Source organism: Stegodyphus dumicola, chromosome 1, assembly GCF_044657685.1.
Source record: "Stegodyphus dumicola isolate Sdum_Otavi_A_Nest chromosome 1, ASM4465768v1".
In the NCBI taxonomy this organism is placed as follows: Eukaryota; Metazoa; Arthropoda; class Arachnida; order Araneae; family Eresidae; genus Stegodyphus; species Stegodyphus dumicola.
The window spans coordinates 19573015-19597171 of NC_140768.1; the positions used below are offsets into that span (position 1 = coordinate 19573015).

The window sequence follows — 24157 nt, forward strand, 5'->3', positions numbered from 1 at the left end:
GATTTTCAGTTAAAATTCACAACGTACTCACATATGGATCATTTGAAAAATCATGAAAGATACTGAATTTCTGCAGAATTTATCTTAAACAAATGTATATTATAAAAATCTCTTGACAGCAACAGAGATAAAACAAACTGGGCTTGATCCTCGTCTGGCAAACAGAACATATTTTTTTAAATCTTTTTTTTTTTTTTTTGAAAGACTGTTATGCCTTTTATGAAATATTCAGTGGAAATTAGGGGAGATAAATAGGTTAGGTAATAAATAGGGTTTAGGTTTAGAGTTCGTATTTTTAAATATTGTGTAATAAAGTATATTTTCTAGTTGAGATTACAAGATCCATGAAGGTGTTTAGCTCCATTAACTCATTTTAATTATCTATAAATTTTAAAACATAAAATACAGTAAAATATGAAATTTGCATAGATAGAGTTATCTTTTGCATTCTGTAATGACATCGTATATTTAACTATTAATTATTAACTAAAACATTACGTTTAACAAAATTTAATTGTATCTTGAACATAAAGATCTCAAAAACAAAAGAATCTTGCAGCAAAATATAAAATAGCATTTTAAAATTTTGTTTTAGGAAATGAAACTCCAACAATCTTTTCTGTAATTTCAAACAAATGTTTTGCCAATTCTTTGTCTAAGGCTTTTGCACTTGGTTTAACTTCTTTGCAGTCCGAAAAATATTTTCCAGTAACTTTTTCCAAACGAGGATCTACAGCCAAGTGTATGGTAGTTTGAGCTCCTTCCTCGCATGACTGAAAGAAAATCGTATTTATCTCAAATCCAAAAGATAGCAATTGAATCAAATATTAAAAAATAAAATACAAGTAAACATACCTTTCCAACAACGATGAATAAAATCTTAGAGAGCAAAATTAAGAAGGTGGTGGGACCTGACAAAATATTTGTCTTTACTGCACCTGGATGCAAGCTGTTTACAGTAACACCTAAAAAATGAGAAATCAAAATATTTTAAAATGTTTTATGAAATTAATTCTTTTCATGATTCATGCAAAATTAAGTAAAAAATTTTAGTACGTTTACAAAGTCTGAAAATTATCTCAAACTAACAGATAAAATCTTTTAATTTGAACTTTTTAATATTAAGGAAACCAGTGAGAAAACATTATAATATACACTGCTGGACAATTGCTAAGGATAGATCTGAAATTGCAATGTAGCATGATATTAAGAGATAGTGGAGGCTAAGCACGATAAAATATTGTTTGGATATTAGAGTAAAGGACATTTATAGTTTAAGAGAATACAAAAGGTTTTTGAAACATCCAAAAGTAAAAAAGTTTTCTTTTAATGCTGTGTACGGAGAAACAGAAAAATGTGTACGAACGACAGCAGACACGTTTAAGAAAGGGTCAGCACCGTAGAGTGCGTAGCTGTGCAAAATATTATCTACCAGCCGTTGAGGAAACTGATTCCACTCCTCTGTCAGTGCAGAGATGAGGGTGTTCTTGTTTGTTGGAGGACATCTGACACAGTCACTGCCATGCTAAATGAAAGAGCTAATTCAAGTTTGCACACATCCTGTGCATGTCACGTTAGTTAAAAGATTCCATTTACAAAGATGTATATTTTATATGCACTTCATTCCAAGTACAAACTTACACAACATGCAATTCACTGTAATGCACAGTTTCGGTTCTAACTGACCAAGCATGCTAATTTATAAGACATGGCAATTACAAAACAAAAATTAGCTTGACAAGTGCTATCATCTGTTGGGCAATCAAATTATTCACAATACGTATATGCTCACCTGAATTTACTGGAAAGTAAATTTACACACCTATAACTACAAAACAGTATATAATAGTACCATGTAAAGTACTTGAAACAAATGCCAGATGTAAAATTAAATGCTAAAATATGCTCACCAAAATTCCACAACAAAATTCAACAAACCAATGGAAAACAGATTGCTTGCTGGCCTTTTAGATAACAGCACTTCATACTCGTGCAAGACGAAATAACATATTAAAATAATACTAAATCTTAAAATAAAAAAACTCATTATTATAAAACATTCAAACAAGTGCACAACATCCCGCTGACTTGTTATTGGTTTCAAAGTGGAAAAGCTTCTGTGATATCCCTTTGAAATGAATTATGCAGCTCAAGTCTGTATGGTCTTTGGCGGTTAGTTATTACGAACCACAAATCTAATTTCTCGAAGTGCTTGAAACAAGAGTGAGTACAGTACCAGGTGTTAGGCAAAAATTTGAATAATAATAAAAAAATTGTTTTGTTCATTTTGTTTGTAACATCGTCTGAAACTGCTACGCTACTGGCTGAGAGAACAATTTCTCGCGGGGAATCTACCTGATGATCAATGACATCTATCTGTAAGAACCGAAATTTGTTTAGAAAGTTCTGTGGTTTATATCATGTTCAGCTGCGAGTGCCGCCAGCTCACAATACATTGCCTTTATCATCAGTTCTATAAAGTTCGAACATCCTGTAGTTGCTTCTGTGTCCTTATGGATAAGTTGTGTTAATAAAGTTGATTACTGGGAGTTACGTATTGTAAGATCCAACACCGAGCCGCATCCAAAACTCTTACTGTTCCTTGATCTCAATTTGTAGCTTCTCAACAGTGGAGTTTGTTGCATCACACGAATTTATTGAGTACTAAACAATGCTTATATATTGTCAGCCATATGAGCTAAATGGGACAGAAAACTATTGCCAGCAAGGATTGCCTAAGTATGATTTGGTAAGCAGTTGAACTACAATAAAGATTACATAGTTTGACTTAGATTGTTAGCAGCAAATCAAGGTAGCCAGCATGGTGAATACTTCTTGATGAAAATCTACTGTTGATCTGTTGTGCTATCTAGCTCCAAGAGTCACAGTTTGTTTAGAAAGCTCCTTGATCTGTATCTGTAATTTCTCAACAGTGGTACTATATTGTTGCACCATTTTTGGATTTGTTGAGTACCGGATCATACATCTCAGAGGCTAAGAGAGCTACTTGGAAGAGAGTCTCATTCTGGTAGCAAGGATTGCTTGAAGGAGGATTGGAAAGCAGCTGAGCCACAATGATCATAACAGTTTCAGTAAGATAGTCAGCAGTAAGACGAATCATTTTGGCAAGCAGTTTGGCAGGACGCATATCACCGATCTGAAATTCGCAAATGGTGAAAATGTCTTTTATTTTTGCATTTTCTGGTTACGAACAAACAATGATCAGTTTGGCTTAAACGCGTCATATAAAGTCTTCTCGAGCAGTTTGCTGACAGGGACAAGAGGGTTTTGAGATCCTTGGATATGTATACTCAGGAAATTCTTCTTTAAATTATGATAAAATTTGTATACATATTCCGGATGCCGCTGTTAGTGAAATGAAATAAGTCACAGCAACAAGTTTTCTTGTAAGTGCTATTCTTTAATCCTTATTTAGACTATTACCACGTTCCTTCCTTTCTAATGATATTCATAGCGTGCTGTTTCTGCTTTGAACATTGATTTGATTTATATAGCTTAGTAAACTTATTCTTGAGATTAATTTAAAACTATAGGTAAATTCTCAATAGTATTTCTCTACTTATCATAATATTATTCCTCATTCACGTGTTTTTTAGTTTTTCTTCAGATTAACTGAGATTTTGTATTAACTGTGCACATCATCCCCAGTATTACTTTGGTTAGCCTCGTCTACTGTATTATTATGTTTTAATTAATACATTTTAAATGATAAAATACACTGGTGTGCAAAAATTAAGGACGAGACGGATTTTTCAATATAACTTTGTACAAAAGCTTTCCAAATCAACAAATTTAATACCGTAAGATCCCCAATACGTAAGGACATGAGTAATGTCAGCAACACTTACTAAAAGAGAAATCAGAGGGATAAAAAGAAGCTTTATTGAAAAAGTAGCATGGAGCGCAATGCGACTGAAGGCCGAAACATCCCTGTGATGGGTGTCCAGCAAGAAACATCCGGTCTTTAATAGGGGATATGATCTTCCCTGACTGCTAGGCAGGTTTCACAGTGTCTGCCCATGCTGAGAATGAGGGTGTCAATGAGTTATTGAGGCATTGCTGCCCATTCATCTTGCAGCGCCAATCGAAGCTCCGGAATCGTTACTGGTGGTAAGGTACGAGCTGCCAAGCGTCTGCCTAGAAAATCCCATACATGCTCGATGGGATTGAGATCCGGAGATCGTACCGGCCAATCCATACGTTCAATATCCTCACTCTCTAAGAGCTGTTCGGCAGCTACTGTGCGACGACATGGTGCATTGTTGTCCATGAAAAGGAACTGCGGACCCATAGCGCCTCTAAAAAGACGCACATATGGAAGAAGAATCTCGTTACAATAACGGGTCCCGTTGACTGAACCTGCATCGAAGATGTGAAGGTCTGTACGACTACCAAGCATGATGCCTCCCCAAACGAGAACACCGCCACCTCCATGCCTGTCCCTTTCAATGATGTTCGAGGGATGATTGCGGCTTCCCCGCTCTCTCCAGATGAGTATGCGATGAGAATCGCTACTCAGACTGAATCTACTCTCATCTGTAAAGAGTACTCGTCCCCATTCATTGTCTCTCCAATTCCAGTGTTCCCGGCACCACAGAGAACACCTTCTCCGATGGGCAGGTGTTAGAGGTACACACTGTACAGGGCATCGTGCAAACAGACCACCACAGTGCAGTCTTCTGGCCACGGTAAAATGCTATATCGGTCGTCCAGTCGCCTGTGTCGTGTGTCTAGCGATTTCTCCCGCTGTCTGCCGCCTGTTTCTTCTGGTCTGTAAGGCAATATACCGGTCATCTGCGGGTGTGATTTCTCGTGGACGACCACTACTAAACCCCCGGATAGCTGTTCCTGTAGTTTGAAATTGTCTCCAAAGTCGTGAAACGATGCTGTGAGCAATTCCGAACTCTGCAGCCACACCTGTCACACTGCGGCCTTCCTCCAACTTCGACCTCGGGTAAAAGCATCCAGATGTCATCTAACAGATTGATTATTCGCCATTTCTCGCTGAGGCAGCAACTCGGTGTGATTTTAACTGCTATACGGCGTGCAATCTCTTTGCCACAGTATAACACCTGTAGATCTGATCTTACACTGAAATACTGATCTTACACTGACAACATGCTTTATACTACTCAGACACTACCCCATTACGTCTACCTGCATATCTGCGCATGTGCTACCGTACATCACCTTACTTAATCACCTGATTGGTCTTTCTGTCCGCTCTGCCTCTTCGTTCAGCTGATATGCTAATTTTCGACTTTGTCCTTAATTTTTGCACACCAGTGTATATGCACAATTTAAAAGATTACCCAACATATAATGTACGATTGAAAGCATACATATTTTTCATATTCATAGATATATAAAACATAGAAGAAGTCTTAGGATTATTTAGCAAAATAATACATAGAAAAAAAGGCAGTTATCAGATAAACCATCTGACACACGATTCTTCTTTTATTATTATTATTATTATTATTTTAAGTGATGCTATTATGAATGGAAGGAAAGTCCTAACTCTGTTTGTGTTCGAGCTTTTTCTCTCGATATATTTACCTTAACCACTGCACAATAGCGGGTAACTGTTAAGTCACAGACTTCATTTTATAACCATATACTCACCAGTGGCCGAGCGGTTAACTGCTGAATGTTGTAGCTCTGACCTGGGTTCGCTTCTAGGCGAACGAGCTGGCTGCATGGGAGTTTTTGTGGTCTTCTTCCCCATGTGTTCGATCTAAGAGTATATGCACACGAAAGAATCCAAAGTGAAAGACATTCTCGAAATATGTTTTTTTCCTTCCCCTAGTTCTTGTCAGGCAGTTTATCTTATTAAAATTCCTTGCTCAATTTAGTTCAGTTTTCAGGGTAATCGCTGCCAGTTTTGAAATTTAAGCAACAAGCTTGTAATTCTAATCAATAATAATGTCCACTTCTCGGTTCACAGTTGCTTTCTACAAATATATTTTTAGGATGCATGTTTTTTTAACAGGAAAATTTCACATATTTCTTTTACAACATTTTCATATTTATTTTTAATTTCTTAAACCCCTTAAAAAGTACTTTTGCTTGCATACCTGTTCATAATATATTGAATGCACACAGGACCGATGATAGGTTGATAAAATTTATTTTATCAACAGAAACACTTTAAAGTTCTAGAACTTTCCACAGAAATACTCCTACAGGTATTCACAGTATCACACAGTACAATCAGTAGTTACACTTCAAACTGTTAAAAACGTTAAACACAATGAAATGCAAAACGTATCTAAATCTTCTCAATAGTTCGAAGTCACTCTGAACTGACTACTCACCACTAGAAAAACGGATGCTCTCTCTAATATAGTTTTCACCCGCCCGCCGAAATATTTCTAGCACCTTCTGCTTCTCGAAATGACTACTCTTATATGCGCACTCAGGTCGCCAAATGCGACGACAAACTCTATGGTGTCATATTACTATCTAAATTTTTTGTCTACATTTCGAACTTTAAGCCTAAAATGTCTCCAAAAACCACGTTTTGAACACACAATTTAAGCTAAAAATCTGAAACAAAAACAAAAAATTTAGATAGCAAAAACGTAAAATTTCTAACAAAAAATATTTGACAAGAAGCCATGTACACAGCAATATGTTTTAACTTAAAAAAAATTTACCAATTGCACAATCTAGTCAGCGAAGGAATCTACGAAATACGCACACCTCGCTTTAATAAATTGACATAACTACGATAAATTTCAAAGAATACCCGTTTACATTCTGTTTAAACTTTAAAAAAAAAAAAAAAAAAAAAAAAAAAAAAACATCTACGAATTGCACAATCTCGGCATTGCGCACAAATCAACAAAATAAACTAAAATAAATCACAAATAATTAAAAAAAACTATAACAACAGAAATTCATAGTAAAAAAACAATGAACATAAGATTCTACAAAATAAAAACAATAAAATAAAATGCACTTACCATAATATTTGTTTTTTCGGACAGCAGAACGTAGCTTTAACATGCCGCCACGTACTCTCTATGGTATTTATATGACAGCCAGACTCGCTATCCGCAAAATTCATACTATGGTTCACAAATAAATGTTCAAAACCTTCTTTTCCTAAATCCTTGTAAGATTTCCAGCCATCCGAAAAAATAGTTGTACAAGGCTCAATCCACTCTTTAATACATTGCATCAGCGTTTCCTTACGTCTATCATGCACAGCCACTAAAAATAATCTCCCAGACCCCTTGCAACCACGTCTCTCATTGCAACATAGGCCAATTCAAAACACGCACACATGAACCAACGAGCAATTAAATCACTCCAGCAAAAGAATTTTAAACGTCAAAAGGGTTGCCATACAACATGCAATTGCGCCAAAAACCAGCGCAGAACACATATCGCCACATTTGGTGATCTTAGGGTGCATATAAGAGTAGAACCCTCAAAATTATTGGAAGGCATATCAGGGCCGAATACGGTTACAATTACACAGAGCATCAATTACAGTTATTCATATACAATATCCATTACAGTTATACAGGAACCGGACCCAAATGTTGCCAAATGATCTCCCAAATATCGCCAAATTTAGAAGATCGATTTTTGAGCCCAAATTTGGTGGAGCCCCAATATGGCGATTTGACGACAGAAATTAGTCTTTCAAACCGTTGCCAGTTTGATGGTATCTCACCAAATTAACGAGATAGCCATTTACTCAATGTTAAATAGACTTGCCCCTATATTCTTATTTTTCCGGCATAGCATCGTTTGTCTCAGCTTTTCATGTTACATTATGCAGAAAAATACGACTATTTCACACAAAATTTTACTTATCTATATACGTACGAAATTCGTAAGAGTTGTAGTTTAGAAGGCTGACCTTAACTAAAAAAAGGTGTACTACCTGTTCCATGTAATTTGGATGCGAGTTCTTGAGAGAAGAGAATATTGGCTAGCTTTGAGTTGGCATAAACGTTCATGTCTAAAAGACGCTTTTCATTCTTTAAGTCTTCTAGATTAAGTTTTGCGAATGCATGTGCAAGAGATGACACATTTATAATGCGACTTGGAGCACTTTTCTTTAACAGATCTACAAAGGAAAAGGAATTAATTTTAGGTAGGCAAAAAACTATAAAATCAAATCAAAAATACTGTATTTCATAAAATGTGAATATGTACGAAATGATATAGATAAGGGAGGATATTTAAAAATACATTTTTAAAGAATCTAAATTTCTTTTTTCTAATAAAAATGTAAGATTCTCACTAGTGTATTTCTCAGTTACTGTAGAAAGTGACGAATCTTAAGAACTAGTTAGCGAATAATTGTTTAAGTTCGTGTGACAAGAAACAACAAGATGGAAGTGTAACTAACCGTTTATTATTCCAATAAAATTTAACAAAACTCCGTCTTGGAGTGTTGAATAAAAGCCGACACTTGGGCTTGAACTTAAGAGACTAAGAAATAAACTAAAACTAAGGTTAACTAAAGAGATATAGCCGAAGCTATCAAGATTTTAATCGAGTTGGCCCCTTAACTCTATTTGACTACGAAGCTTATCAAGGGCCTGAGTACGGCCGAGCGTAATAACAGCTTTGAGAAAGAGTAGCCAAAAGGCAGACGCGCGCAAATCAGAAACTCTCTAACTCAGAAAGTAGACTTCTCGGTTTAAATACCGCTCCTCCTCATTAAGTATTCAGAGTGATTCCAAAACTACGTTCTGGCCGGAAGTAGTAAATTGAAGTTAAGAATTTGAGAGGAAAGGAACTTAAAATTTAACTGTTAATAAAATTAACATAAACCTTACAAAACATTTTCAGAATATTTTCAATTTTAAAATAATTTTTTTTATATTAAATAATATATTTACATTTACAATGACTTAAGATACAAACCCGACGTCGCAAAATATTTAGACAAAAAGGCCATGTTACAGAAGGCTTCATTCTCGCCTATGCCACAATATTGCTTTAATGTCAAATCATTTTGTATTGGAAACCGTACTCAAAGAACGTCTAACAATACATATTCTTTGCCGTACTCACTCGCCCTCTGCTGTCGCTCCTGATTTCGTGTTTCATCCCCTTTTCGAAAATTCACTTTCTAAAACAGCAGACACCCGTTTTTAACATGTTGAAAGCAGCGCCGGTCCCTGGGGACTTGCAGTGAACTTTCCGTGTGGCCGGCGTCGGTCCCTGGGGACCAGCACTGGAATTTTCGTTTGGCTGGCATCAGTCCGCAGGACCGACAGCATTAAAGTTAAAAAATAAATATAGTCTCAATGAAATGTGATCAAATTTAGTTTTAATGAAATGTATTGAAACATTCTAAAAAAAAAAAAAAAAAATACGGCTTAGCTCGCTGCCGGCTGAATGGAAAGGACAGCAAATTCTGCGCTGCGCTCAACGTGTTAACCAATTAAAACGATTGAGGGAAGGTGCACCTTGCTGTTCTCACCTGGCTTTTTAGCGCTTTCGATTTCTAATACTTATTAATCTTTTTCTTTCTACAATTACTTTTACAAGTTTCTTTTTAATCTTTAAGCTCTACCATCGCTGGTTGACCACGTTAAGTTCCCTTTTGGTAAGGCTGGCAATGGGAGATGTAAAAAGCATTCTGTGCTTAAGATCTTAAGACTGCTTTAACTTGGATGATGCATTCCTATCTGTGTGCTTTTACTTACTTATTGCCCAATTTGTGTTAGGGAAAGTGTATATCCTATGCTCCTTTTTTTCTTTGCGGCTTTGCAATACATGCTTGCAAAGGCATGTGTGCAAATGCCTGCAAAAAGAAATTATGCTGTCATTCGGACATAGCAACAAAATCTAGCCTGTGTTTTGATTTGCACTCTGCAACATTTTGTTTTGACGTTAAGATGGGCTTGGGATTTTTTTCGCCAATTCCTTATCCCTAAAAAGATGATTTCAAATATTATTTTTGTATTTAACTGAGTGCAGTTTGTATAATTGTTATTCAAAACAAGATTTGTTTAAATGTTCCTACATAAGATAAAATTGTAACCTATATAAGAACTTCATAATAACCCTTAAACTGTCTTTTTTTAAACATTTTTAAAAGGAGTCATTAAATGTGGTATTAAAGTCCGCATTCTTAGCTATCAAAAACAATTTTTCTTTTCTTGATATATTGATTAGAAATGGAGATATACTAGTTTTACCAAGGAGGTTAGAATAGAAGGAGGGAAGGTTCAACTCAAACGGTGAAGCTTGGTGGCCATCTTCCTGTTATCACCGTGACTTGTGCAAGGAAGTCTGTCATTGCAACATTTTTTTCTTTTCTTTTTGAAGCATGTCAGCTTGTGTTGCATATGGATGCACAAATAGATTCTCAAAAAAAATTCCGGGCATTATTTTTCACACGTAAGTATTGATTTTCTTTTTTTATGTAATATGACAACTATGTCAAAAAATATCACAATGTAATGTCGTTTTCTTTCCAGATGTGAAAAAAAAAGAACTTAAATAATCAAAATAGGTTATGTAATATAACTATAATCAAAATATGTTAAATACATTTTAATGTTTCGGTTTATAGCTGGTATCTTCGTTCCTTAAGATACAATGCTATATAGTAGGATTTCAATTGTATAATTTGAACGTTTTAGTTAATTCGTTTTATAACTTTCATGAAAAGTAAGAAATCAATTGTTACTATTTTTATTAATTGTAAAGGAGTTAAATAAAGCAATGCTTTTCTTTATATATTAATTATTATTAATTTAAGTTAAGATATACTGTTCTGTTGTTAAAATTTTTTTGCATAAACTTACAAATTTCTGGGCAGTATAGTGATAAAAGTAAGTAAAATATTTACACAATTGAACATGTGGAAAGATGTATCCAAAAACTTATATAGGTGTATTTCTGTAATTCAACTTAATTAAAGGCAGTTTCTTTGAGATTAATAAATATGAAATGCGCATAAACTGAAATCATTGAATTCACATAAATCTGTTTTATTTTATTAAGATTTATTTTCTAACCTAAGCAAATCCGTGAAATGTGCAGAAACATCATTTTTTAAAGGCTTTAATGTTATGCGCATGCATTTAGATTTCGAACTATTTCTTAATAATTTGCTGTACATAGTAAATTATGGATATCACTTTATTACTTTAAAACAAAAATTCAACAATAGCGAGGCATTTCATTATAAATTTAACATATTTTTACTGGAAAATAAATTCAAGGAACAGCTTAGAAACACGTACATGTCACTGCCGTAATGCAATGTTTTGAAGTCACAAACATGGACGCCGCTTGTTCGGTGGAGTTTCATTCCCCGATAGTGGAGGAAACTGCGAACCCTCCCTCCTTTTATTCTAACCTCCTTGAGTTTTACTGACAGACGACAAACCGGAAGTTACTGTCTTCCAAACCGAAAGTTTAAAGGGCAAATTAAAGAGGCAGTTTTCCCCCTTTTATACATTATTTTTTAATACAATAATTTTAAGCATATAAATATGTTTGAAGAATCTGGCTAAGTATTTTTATTATGTAGTTTCTCATTTTCGTGAGACAACGAGAATAGTTGAGTATATATGTTATGTAATGTTAATCTGAAAACTAAGTGCGATTTTTAGATTAATTGCTTTTTATCATTTACATTCACAGCAACCATAACTTCAAAAGTTCCTTACAGAATCACTTGAAATTTTGCACAAAAGGTTTATACATTATTATGCATGATGTAGAGTAAAAACTAAAAAATTAGCTTTATAGAATTTAAATTATATCATTTTTTTTTCTTCCGTAGTGTATATATTTTTTTTTCTTTTTTTTTAATTTTTGAGTGTTGACTAACATATTTAGCTATACATTACAACTGAGTCATTTTCCAATTATCGTACTTCAATGTATGCTTATAGTTAGTATATATACCATAAAATAAAAAATATGTTTTTATCAGCACTACAGTCAAAAGTCGTTAATTCGGACACCCATAATCCGAAATGATCTATAATCCGGACCTCAAAGCTAAAAACTTTCTACGCATGCGCCGCGTTGGCACATGCGCACAGGCGTTTTACGCATGCGCGCAAGACCTTGGCTACTGCGCATATGCGTATGCGCAAGTGCGTTTAATGTATAACGGACGGTGTAAGCTAAAATTATCTAATTATCTATTTCAGTTAATGTTAATTATTGCGTTGTTCCTTAATCTTCGAACTGGATCCCGCTTATTATTTTTTGCAGACTGTAAGAGCAATTTTATAAAAGTAAACTTGAACTTTCGATTATGTCAAATAGAATTTCCGATGCTGGAACTTCCAAAGGATCTACAAAACGAAAGTATGTTTCGATGTCCAACAAACAAAAAGTGGAATTGCTGCAAAAAATGGATAAAGACATGAAGAATGTGACAGAGAGGTTAGTGAAAACGAAAAAATTTCGATTGACAAGTTAGTCGGTATTCTCGGCACAGCAATTAACGGGACTTGAACAGCGGAACTTTGTAACTGAACAAGAAATTATGTCTGTTTATTGAATTAAAGAGAAAGTATTATCACATAAAACGAAGCAACTTAAACAACTTACATTGAAAGAAATGTTTAATAAAGTAAAAAATAAATATTAAGCTTTTTTTCTGTAAATTTTGATACCCTTTAGATCATAATTGTTCTTTATTTCATAAATTACGGTTTCATATTTTTAATTTTAGAATTTCTGCATGCCATCTTACGAGATTTAAACTGATGATCTATAATCCGGAATCGCCGAAGTCCCGACGAGTCCGGATTAACGACTTTTGACTGTATTTTGTCATCATATAATAAAAAAAAAAATCTCATAAACCCCAGAAATATAACAAATATTTTGAAAACATGCCCTTCGAACGGGGTCGATTACCTTCTGATTCAATCGTATAATTTACCTCTTCTAATGTAAGCTTTTGCGCCATGAGCATATAATCCGTAACCTTTTTTTAAAATTATTTTTTATTGCCAAATAAATTTATGTAGGTAGATGAAATGCATTTTTGAAATTATTGTGCACCCTTCTTGATGTTTGTATTGATTCATTAAGTTCATTAATTCTGTAAATTAGGCTTAAGTAAAGATATACCTGGAAGTCCACAACTGCGATTATATAACAAAAAAATCACAATTTTAATTTTCATAGCCACTAAAGTTTCCTTTTTAGTATGGTTATTTAAACTTTCATTTCTAAATTATCATAGATATATAATAAAATTCGTAGGACTGATTTTTTAAAACCTTTGCCTGAGTTGAGGTATTTCTACGAGTAATAAAAGGATCAAGTATTCAGAAAAATTTCGGTTTTCAATACACTACGGATAGCAATATTTATTCTAGCTTAAAAGAATTCAAATAACGTGCTTACCTATTAAAAGCAGTGTAAAAAGAAAATGTCCAAAGTAATTGGATTGCATAACTTTTTCACAACCATCTTCAGTTAATTCTGGTGGTCTCCCTGGGTAACAAGAAAATAAATGAATAAATAAACAAATCATAAACATTAGGAAAGATAACATTTCATGGATTACATTCTAACTTGTCAAAATTTCCTCAAAAAATAGAAAATAGTTATTGATTCCACGATTGCAGCTATTCAGAAAGCAGATGCTTTAATTTTTCAGCACTTATTCTGTATGATGCCCCCAAGCGGTGAAACGGCTGAATGTTAGTATCTCAACGTTATTTAGAATCCTGTCGAACGAGCTGGCTATTTAAGAATTTCTGCCGTGTCACAAAAATAAGTGAATTTATAAGGTATTTCTTCCGCCTTCGTGGTGTAGTGGTCTGCACGCTGGGCGTGTATTCCAGATGTCCGTGGCCCGCTTTCCGGCGAAGGCGTTGCTAATTTTTCATCTTTCCTACTTCTAATTAACCTAATAGCTCTACAGTGGCGCCCGAACTAAAAGGGTGATGGATGATGACTCTCCACACCCAGGATTTGGCAACTGGATCCCCTAAAAACCACAGTCGCCCTTTAAAAGGGGGAGTATATAAGGTATTTCTCGAGCCTTCTCGGCCTGCCTTCGTGGTGTGGTGGTCTGCACGCTGGGCGTGTACTTCAAAGGTCAGCAGTTCGATTCCCACTCGAAGGCGTTGCTAATTTTTCATCTTTCCTGCTTCCTAAAAAATATACCTAATGTCTCTACAAACTTACTTTAAAATGTCCTTCGCGAAGGCATTTCTTTTCTTAGGAAGATAGCTCTCGGACGTTTTGCCATAATCTAAATAATCCGTGCTCTGTACAGGAACAAAATTTCAGTTTAATTGCTGAACAATTTTGTGGTAGCCAATGTTTTTCTTTGTGTTATATTTTTTCAAAGATTTATTCAAAGAAGTTTAAATACCTGAAATTACGCTGGTTGTTTAAAAAAAAATAATTCTGAAAAGTTTCAGATTTTAAAGGTCGCCTAAAAGGGTTTGTTAAGGATTTTTACGCTCTCGTTGAGCTCGCAGTCTACCAGTCTGCTGTTACACACATTCCTACTAATCCTTTTTTTTTTTTTTTTTTTGTCTTTTTAGCTTTATTATTAAGCATAATTATCTCGCCCATACGCCATATAAAATTCAATAGCAAAATTACAAAAATTTTGAAATAGCATAACAATATATGTTTAGACTTCCCAATGTGTTAACTGTTAGCATATTTTTTTTTTTTTTTCCAGTCTTTCCTCAGTTCATCATAGCTATGTTCAGTTTTCTTACTAATATGGCTTTACATAACTTTCTTTTGTCTTTTTTATTATTACCGCTTTGTGCGTTTATTTTATTTATTAAATATCACGTCTTGACGCGTACGCCACAAAAAATTCTGTTCAAGAGCAAACTCACAAAATATTTAAAAACAGCATATCTTTAGAATTTTCGATAGACAGTCTCGCGCGATGGAATTAAAAAAGATTTTTTTTCCCGTACCGTACATCAAAGTTTTACAAAATATGCAACAGATAATAGAACAAATTCAAAATTCAGAATTCGGGCTTCCAGGTGCAAGTTCGGGTGCAGGACTACGTTATTAAGAATTTGATGGCTCTATGTGCGTTGTTTTTTCACTATGCGAGAAAGATCCACACATTCAGGCAGATTCTTCATTATTTTATTTCTTTGAATATAATACAGGGCGCTAATATTTGGTCGCAAAATTGGAAAAGTGATTCGCCGTTTATAGTGATTCAACACAAAATGCTGTTTCAAGACTAATATTCCATTCGGGAATAACGTCTCTTTTGGGCTAAAACAGGGTTTCTTAAACTGGAGGTCACCAAAAAATTTAGCAGTTTTGATATTTCTTTAACTTATTATAGTTATTTTACAATTACCAAATATTTTAAAACAATGTATCTGAAAATAGATAAAGATAAGACAATACAGACAAAGAAAAAAACGAAAACGTTTCGATGCATTCTTTTTATAATATAAACGTTCATTTTTCTTGCTTTGCATGTGATGCTGTCATTTTGTCCTTTACTTATTTAAAATGTTCACATTGTTCTATGTCTTAGAATTAGAAATTATCAAAGTTAATGACCTAAAACTACAGCAGTATATTACAGTACAAGTGAAAAAATTGATGGTTTTCCTCACGCGTGTGTCGGATTTGAGCAATACTTATGTGGGGTCCCACAAAGTTTTAGTAAATATTATAGGGTCCTGGGGGTCCCGAAAAAATCTCAGCGATAAAAAGGGGTCGCGACTGAAAACGTTTAAGAAACCCTGGGCTAAAACAAAAAGGTATAAAATGAATTTGTTTAAAATGCAGCATATTTGATAAGATATTTTATTATAATTCATTATTTTTTTTAATTCGAATTTAAATTTTTGACACAATTGTTCGAAATGCATCAGGAACATCATTGCGTTTGTTTTATCATTTCATCATGAAATGAAATAATAATAATAATTTCATCATAAATGAATTTATAAATCATTTTCAGTTTTTTTTACTTCCTTGTACGAAGTAAAAAGGAAGTATTGTAGTCGCGAAAAGTTTCAGGCAGCATATTTCAACGAAAATATCCATTTTGACCGCTATCAAATGCAATTTAACGATGTTTTTGCATGATATCTGTACGTAAGGACAGAATAAAATACTCTTTTCCTCCAAAAAAATTATAAAACTGCTTTAAAATGAATTCTGAAGAGAATTTTTCGTGGTGTCTGTACAAACGTATGTACGTACGTACATACGTATGTATCTCGCATAACTCAAAAACGAGTAGCCTCAGGACGTTGAAATTTTGTGTATAGGACTGCTATAACATGTAGATGTGCATCTCGTATTTTGGTTGCAATCAGTCGCACCAAATGTATATAAATATCCAGTTTGTTACCCGGCTCAGGGGTCTCAGTTTCTTTACTCTTATATGTTTGTAAATTGTACATTTTTTGCTTTAAAAATGATTGAATTATGTTGTTCTTATCTTCAGGTTAAGGATTTTATGCCTTTAAAAATGCAAAATTTTGACAATTATCAACAATTTCCAAGCTGTTTAAGTGCCGCTAAGCCTAATAATTTTTTTGATGGCGGCCATTGCTTGTTTACATTTGAAACAGCAGACTGGTGGATTTGTTGCCAATCTAGAGAAACTTAGCTTCGCAACAACAAAGATAACGACTTCATTTATTATTGCCAATTAAATCATGCTTAATCGTTTCTGGAATTTTTTCGAGGAAATAAGTGTTTAAGATTTACTTCGTAATTTTTAATATAGATATTTTGAGTTTTTATGTATTTTTGCCTTTTCGCGAAGTGAGAACTGAATTAATTGACTGAGAAATACTGAATCGTCTGTGAAAAGCTGTTTCTTTTTTGTTTTGTTTGATTAATTTCTTTTATACATCGTTCTAGATTTATTACAGTATTTGAATAGAACATGTGGCAACGATTAGGTAATTCTTTAAATGATATAAATTTTGTGCATTCTGAATTATAATACGTATGAACGAAATATAATACTGTTAAATTAATCTAGCGCCAGAGGGTCACTATGGTAAACAAATAGAGTGAATTTTAAAGAATGCATTTATTCTATTGTGGTTTATGCGCTGTCGGTGAAGTAGATTTAATTCAATCCAATAAGTGTAAATGAAATGCAAGAAAAAATGCGTATAATTTAATATTCCGTACAAGGAAGTCATGTGGTGTACACATCAGATTTTTTTTTTCATTAGAATTTATTAAAAATTTCACTAATATTATCAGAACTTGTGTGTCTTTTAATTTGCTTAGGAAACATGATGTGTCCTGAATGGGAACAGGGAGTTTACTCAAGCTATGTTCAAAACATATGTGGAATGGACAACACAAGCAGGAAGGGTTGATTTTACCCTTTATTCTATATAAAATTACAGGTGCTCCCGCACTTCGGGATACAAATATCAACCACTTGTGATCTGAACGTAAAAATATAAAACTACTAACTAAAATTTTAAATAAGGAGCTAACTTTGAATTAGTTTACAAATGCCTAACGCTAAGACTGGCCTTTTAAATTATTACGTATGTAGTACGTAAACTGCCGGAACTACAATACATTTTAAAATATCAAGAGGACTAAACCTCTGGCATTAACGGCGGACAGCAGCTGATTGAAAACTCGTGCGGAATACAGTGGCAAGGCTCCTCCCCCTCTCTCTAACTCTTGGCAAAAACCACAACTTAAATACTTGGGCGTTAGCAAGTATAATTTGCATAAACAAGTAAACACATTTAATTCTAGCCGGAAGAGGAAAATAAGAAGTAATAGTAAAGTTTTAAAATAAAATAAACGTTAGTAAAACTTAAGATCCTTACAATATAATGGCTCATTATTTAATTAAAAGTATACGCACACATGGCCATCTACTCCTCTCGGTTAAAAAAAAATAATAATAATTCAGTTTATTCTATGTTGTTATCATATGCTTCATTCTCCTCAGAAACATATGATAATGCTCCCGATATATTTCAGACAACGGGAATTGAGAAAACCTTTTACTAGACGTTCTATATACTAGACGTATATAGACATCTGGTACGATACAAACCCGACGTAGTTTCCATTCTTAGAAAGGTATTTTATATCAGGTCAGTCACAGATGCTCGATGTTGCCAGTTTAATATTTGTCAAACTTCAATCTTTGAGACTGATTTAAGATTTTCTCAAGGTATATTGCATTTTAAGATACAAAATGAGCAGTTCCGTTTCTACTCTTGCCTCTTGAATATTAAACAAAAAATCAATAAAAAATAAAAACAATTAAAAAAAATCCGAAAGCTTTCAGATTTTATATTACACAGATTTACAATATTTATTTTATTTATATTAACGTTTTGTGTGTTACCTTTATTCACAAAATATTATGATCTTCGCACTTAAACCATAAAATTCAATTCAACAGCAATATCGCAAACTAATTTAAAATCAGCATATCTTTACAATTTTCGATACACAGTCTCGCGCGCTTGAGATTTTTTTTTTTCTTTTCCCGTACAGTGTTGCCATTGCTCGCTTTGAAATCGTTGAGTTTCTTAATCAGAAAGTCATACATGCTTTACAAAATATGAAATAGATAATAAAACAAATTCCATATTTCAAATTTGTGCTTCCAGATGCCCATATTCAGGGAGAGACGTACGTTATTTAAAATTTGATGGCTCTAGGTCCCGTTGTTTTATCACAATGCGAGAAACATACATGCATTTCTGCAGAATCTTCATTATTTAATTTCTTTAAATGTAATACAGGGCTGTAATATTTGGAGGCAACAATTTGAAAAGTGATTCAGAGTTTTAAAGTTTTCAACGCAAAATGAATTAGTTTAAATTACTTAGGAAGAAATTAGTAGCTCTTCTGGGCTAATGCCCTCTGGGGTAAAATATTGAATTTTGCTAATTTAATTAAAAACATCAATAAGAGTGAGCATCTAATAACCATTTGGTGGAAGACAGTTTAAATTACGTTACTCCATTCTTTGTGTTCCAAGCTGGCGTCTAATCTGGCATCCAAATTTATTCAATTAAGTTAGAGATCTAGGCTTTAAACATTCCATCAATTTCTTCAACAGATGCTCTTCATAAAATTATCCCTACAAAGATCTATTTATTGTATGAAAATATGCAATACATCTTGATGCAAGAAAAGATGCTAATTAAAATATTAGAATCATATCATATTGCTGGAAATAAGGACTTCATTCACCGTATTGTTGGTGAAAAGATTTGATAAAGTGCCTGTACAATCTGCAGAACTAAGCATGCTTGCCACTGGAATTTAGAGGCTGGATTCGAATCATGAAAACTAGCCCAACAGCATAATGTCATCCTCCACCGAACATCAAAGACCAAAGCTGGTGCATTTTTTTTTTTTTCCCAGACGAGCAATAATTATGCAGAAATCTTCAATAAATTATTCGTTGGATTCCAAGACGGTAAAGAATTACACTGAAGTGCCATTGAATTAGGGATAGCAAGTCAATAACGAGTTGGGCTTCCTCTGGTCTTGATAACGACTGCCACACAACAAGGCATAGAATCATTGAAGGCGGAAGCATTCCACGGGAATGGATTGCCAAACATCGGCTAGAGGTGTCATATTTCAGCAAGAGTCGTTAGTGTTATGTGATGTGCTTTGACACTTTTCTCAATACATCCCAAAGACCATAATATTTAGCGAATAAAGGTAACACACAAAACGTTAATATAAATAAAATAAATATTGTAAATCTGTGTAATATAAAATCTGAAAGCTTTCAGATTTTTTAAAATTGTTTTTATTTTTTATTGCTTTCTTGTTTAATATTCAAGAGGCAAGAGTAGAAACGGAACTGCTCATTTTGTATCTTAAAACGCAATATACCTTGAGAAAATCTTAAATCAATCTCAAAGATTGAAGTTTGACAAATATTAAACGGGCAACATCGAGCATCTGTCTACATCGGGTTTGTATCGTACCAGATGTCTAGTAAAAGGCTCTCTCAATTCCCGTTGTCTGAAATATATCGGGAGTATTATCATATCTTTCTGAGGAGAATGAAACATATGATAACAACATAGAATAAACTGAGTTATTATTTTTTTAATGGATACTTAATAGAATTTAAGTCAGGGCTTCTAGGTGGCCAAATCATGACAGAGATGTCAGAGGAATTCTCATCAACCAGGCAGTAGCCAAGCAGAACCTGTGAGAGGTGCAGTACTTCATTTCCGTGTGAATGATAGGACAACATAAATGAATATATGTGACCCTCTAGCAATTCTACGTACGGAATCGCATTGAAAGAGATTGTCACAAGTAGCAAAGTTCCAAAACACTGCCCAGAGGAAACACTCCAGGTCATGAATGAGCAGCCATAGCCTTTTACAGTTCCAACCTGGTATGCAGGATCCCTGGCTTCATGAGCCTGACGCTATATGACGCTATATTCTCATCCTCCCATCGATGTTAAATAGTTCGAATCGAGACTCGTCACTCCATGCTACTCGTTTCCAGTCCTCTAGAATACATTCTTTGTATTCCTTACCCAAGCAAAACATGCAGCCCGATGGTGTGCATTGATCATTGGTACTCTTGTGGGTCTACGGCTTCTGTAGTCCATACAGTGAAGCAAGCGTTACACGTTCCGTTTATAATTAGTGCCCTGATTCATATGGGTGGTAGTTTGAGCTAATGTTTGGCTTCGAAAGCTGCATACAATACGGCTGAGTTGTCTCGCACCATGCTTGTTCAAGGATATTTGTCCTTTGCAGTTTCCTCGATCGCTAGGTTTTTCCCCACTATTCCGTGTATTTTCGGTATACTCTCGAATCTGTTGACCTTGAAAATCCTAGTTCTCTGGTGATTTCGGAAATTCGATGTCCTATTTAATTATTTGTTCCACTATTTGTTCGCGATGAAAGGCATCTGAATCAGAATTATCCATACTGGCAGGTGAAACGACTGATTAAAAACAACCACAGTATTCACTATAAATGCAGTCCGTAAAATTAAGTGGCATTCAGTGTATTTGCAATTCTAAATATTTACTTCCTTTGTTTTAGAATTGATTGGTTTTGGGCTCACACTAAGTGAACTAATAGCTGCCTTTGTTATTCTGATATTAGAACAATACATTACGAAAAATTACTTCCATATTTCATTGAAAGATGTAGGGACAGATTTCCATTTATATGTTGCACAAATTGACAAATTTAATAACTTAAAAATGTGTTTGTAATATTTTATTTAACTAGCTAGAAAATAGCTTTTCGTTTTTGGATGACCTAACTATACAGAAATTTATTCAATTTACAATTTGTTGGTGCTGATACATAATTTATTGTTGTTACCTATTTTGTGTCATTTATTACATGTTAATTAAAGCACTTATAACGAATAGTTTTTGAAAGATTTTTGTTCTACAAGTTTTTATCATATTTATTTTATTTCTTTAACTTCAAATAATCCAACTTATTTATTTCCCTGCATGACGCACTATAACGCTCGATTCCAGAAATATTCAAACTACTAAAAAATTATACTACCAAATTATGTAATAAAGTTAAAATGGAAATCTTAAAATTATACTTTATAATCTGTCACAAAAAACCAATAAAACAAAAATATTTCACAAAATACGTTTCGCCATATTTCGCCATTTGTCGTCATTATTAGCATGTTATCACTGTGAATAAGAAAGAATTTAAAAAATACATTTTAAACAAATACTTAGTAAAGAATGTTATTAAAACTGCAGCTCATTTAATAGCACAAAAATGCATAATTTGAAACAGGGCGGAACACTTGTTATATATATATATATATATATTTAGTAAATTTAAAAAGAAATATCAGCTAATAGACAGAAAATTACATATTAAAATAAAAGATCATTATAATAAGTTTTGAAGATTCATAAAAATATCTTATATTCTTCATCTTAGTTTTTAACAACAGTAATAATAAAAAATATATATAGTTATATGACACTTCGCAGACGTGTTTTTGAAGCAAATATTACCAATCTCAGCATAAGTACATATTCTAGCTACAAAATTTCCTATACTAGTTAAATCAGCAATTTTGCATCAAAAAGCGCTTTTTATCCCTTTCAGAGCACGACATCTAGCAATTTAACACATAAAAACAGATTTAATGTTTGATTTGAATACAGCATTTAGATATGGTACCCATATTAAACACCTTAATCACAACTGAATTACAATATAAGTTTTCAAAACTGAGTTTGAAAACAATCTAGGAAAATTTCCAAACGAAAAAAATATTTGAGAAAGATTGTAAGAGATGTTGGATTTCAAGCGGGACCTTTTCTTCTTATAACTTTTTATTAAATGAATTTACTCGAAATGAAATTATTTTGTTTTGGTCTCACAATAAAGAAACGAACATATTAAATTATCAAATATTATCAATAGATATGTTTAAAGGTTACCTGTAACGCCTGCGTTATTGATAAGGACATCTAATCTCTCTTCAGTCTTTAGAATATCTTCAGCGCATTTTCTGATAGATTTGAAGGAACAGAGATCTAAGTGCTTCACAATTACATTGCGATTCTTTGTCTGAGATCTTATTTCCTCGGCTACTTTCTCGGTCTTTTCCAAATCTCGACACGCCAAAAGAACACGAGCACCACGTTTAGCTAAATCGAATGCAGTAGCTCTTCCTATACCTGTTGGAAGGTAATGTAGTTTATTTCTCATTCTTTAGAAAAATAAAACATTTCAAAGCGTATTAAATGAAATTTCCCGAAATACTTTAAGCCAACCTTCTCTGAAGCATTTGTAAGACATGGAATAGAGACAAGCAATCTTTAAAATTTTCTAGGGGAATTCCTCTAAGTGTAGATACATTAAATGTTTTGTTTCAGAATTGTCTATCGAATCCAGTTTCTTGGGCTGTAGAGTCATTATGTTATTTTGAAGCAGGAAACATGAAAAATGAACAGTATTCTCCCCGGGATTCGAACCTGGACCTCTCGAATACGCGCCGAGTGTGCTACAGTTACACTACGAAGGCATACTAGAAGGAGGGAAAAAGTTAACTTACAGCGTTTAAGTCCTATATAGAGAATATACCCATCAAATCAGGCCATTCATTTCGCAGTCTTTTTAAAATAATTTAATAATTTCCATACAATAAAAAATGTTTTGTTTAATTGTCCTCTATAAAAATGGACCCATTAAATAAATGCTGTGAGGTCTCCTAAAAGAGTGGATGCATAAGATCGAATATCGCTTTCTAAAGTCCCTTAAAAAAGTAGATTCATATAAAATTACTTTTATTTTTGATATCCTCTACAAGGATAGATCTATAAAATCAAATGTCTTTCTTTCAGGGCCCATACAGGAACAAACCGATCAAATCAAATTCCCTGCTATGAGGTCTCTTGCAAGAAAGGATACAAGAAATGAAATGTCTTATTCTGAAGTCTCCAAACATGAGTTAATATATGAGTTTAGTTTCTTTTTCTTTTTTTTCCCTATGAGGTGTTCTACAGAAGTGATCTTCAAATGTCTTCCGCAGAACCCCGGGGTTCGACGAGTCAAAATAAGAATTTGTAAAGAAAATTATAAAGCACTCTCACTAGCTGACTAGTGTTTATTACACTAGTCAGCTAGTGAGACATCTGTTTTTTACACTAGTCACTAGCTGACTAGTGTAAAAAATATAAATCTGCATTTAATGACCTTTAAAATGCAAGTACATCCCAGTTATTAAATATATGCGAGGGTAGGTGATACTTCAATCATGAGTTAATGAATAAATTACATTAATTTTATGTTAAAATATTTTAATAAGTACTTTTCCTTAATAGTCCTTATATAAAATACTTATTACCTGTTGATTTATGATAAATATTATTTTTAAATATATTTTTCTAAGGGTGGGACTGTGTTCCCCTAAAAATCTTATAGTTCTAAGGGTTCGGCGATTTGACAATCACAAAATATTCAAAAACAGCCAAACTACATAACTTTAGAATTTCTCATACACAGTCTCTCGCGCGCGCTGGATATATAAATGTTTTTTTTCCGTACAGTGTTGCCATTGCTAGCTTTTAAATCTTTGAGTTTTCTAATCAAAAATTCATTAAAGCTTTACCAAATATGAAATAGACCATAAAAAAATTCCAAATTCGGACTTCCAGGTATCCATATTCGAT

At 33.6% G+C, this 24157-nt stretch overlaps 1 protein-coding gene across 1 annotated transcript in view; it reads right to left on the bottom strand.

The window, feature by feature from the left end:
• Nucleotides 1-494: 494 nt before the first annotated feature.
• The window catches only part of LOC146999053 (retinol dehydrogenase 12-like), a 45101-nt gene continuing 21438 nt past the window's right edge, over nt 495-24157 (bottom strand). The window contains exons 3-7 of the mRNA XM_085813259.1: nt 22424-22663; nt 13384-13473; nt 7922-8107; nt 856-965; nt 495-773 (exon numbers count right to left, since the gene is read on the bottom strand). Of these exons, the coding sequence (XP_085669385.1) occupies nt 579-773; nt 856-965; nt 7922-8107; nt 13384-13473; nt 22424-22663 (821 nt within the window). The 3' untranslated portion in view covers nt 495-578. The remainder of the gene's footprint in view (nt 774-855; nt 966-7921; nt 8108-13383; nt 13474-22423; nt 22664-24157) is intronic.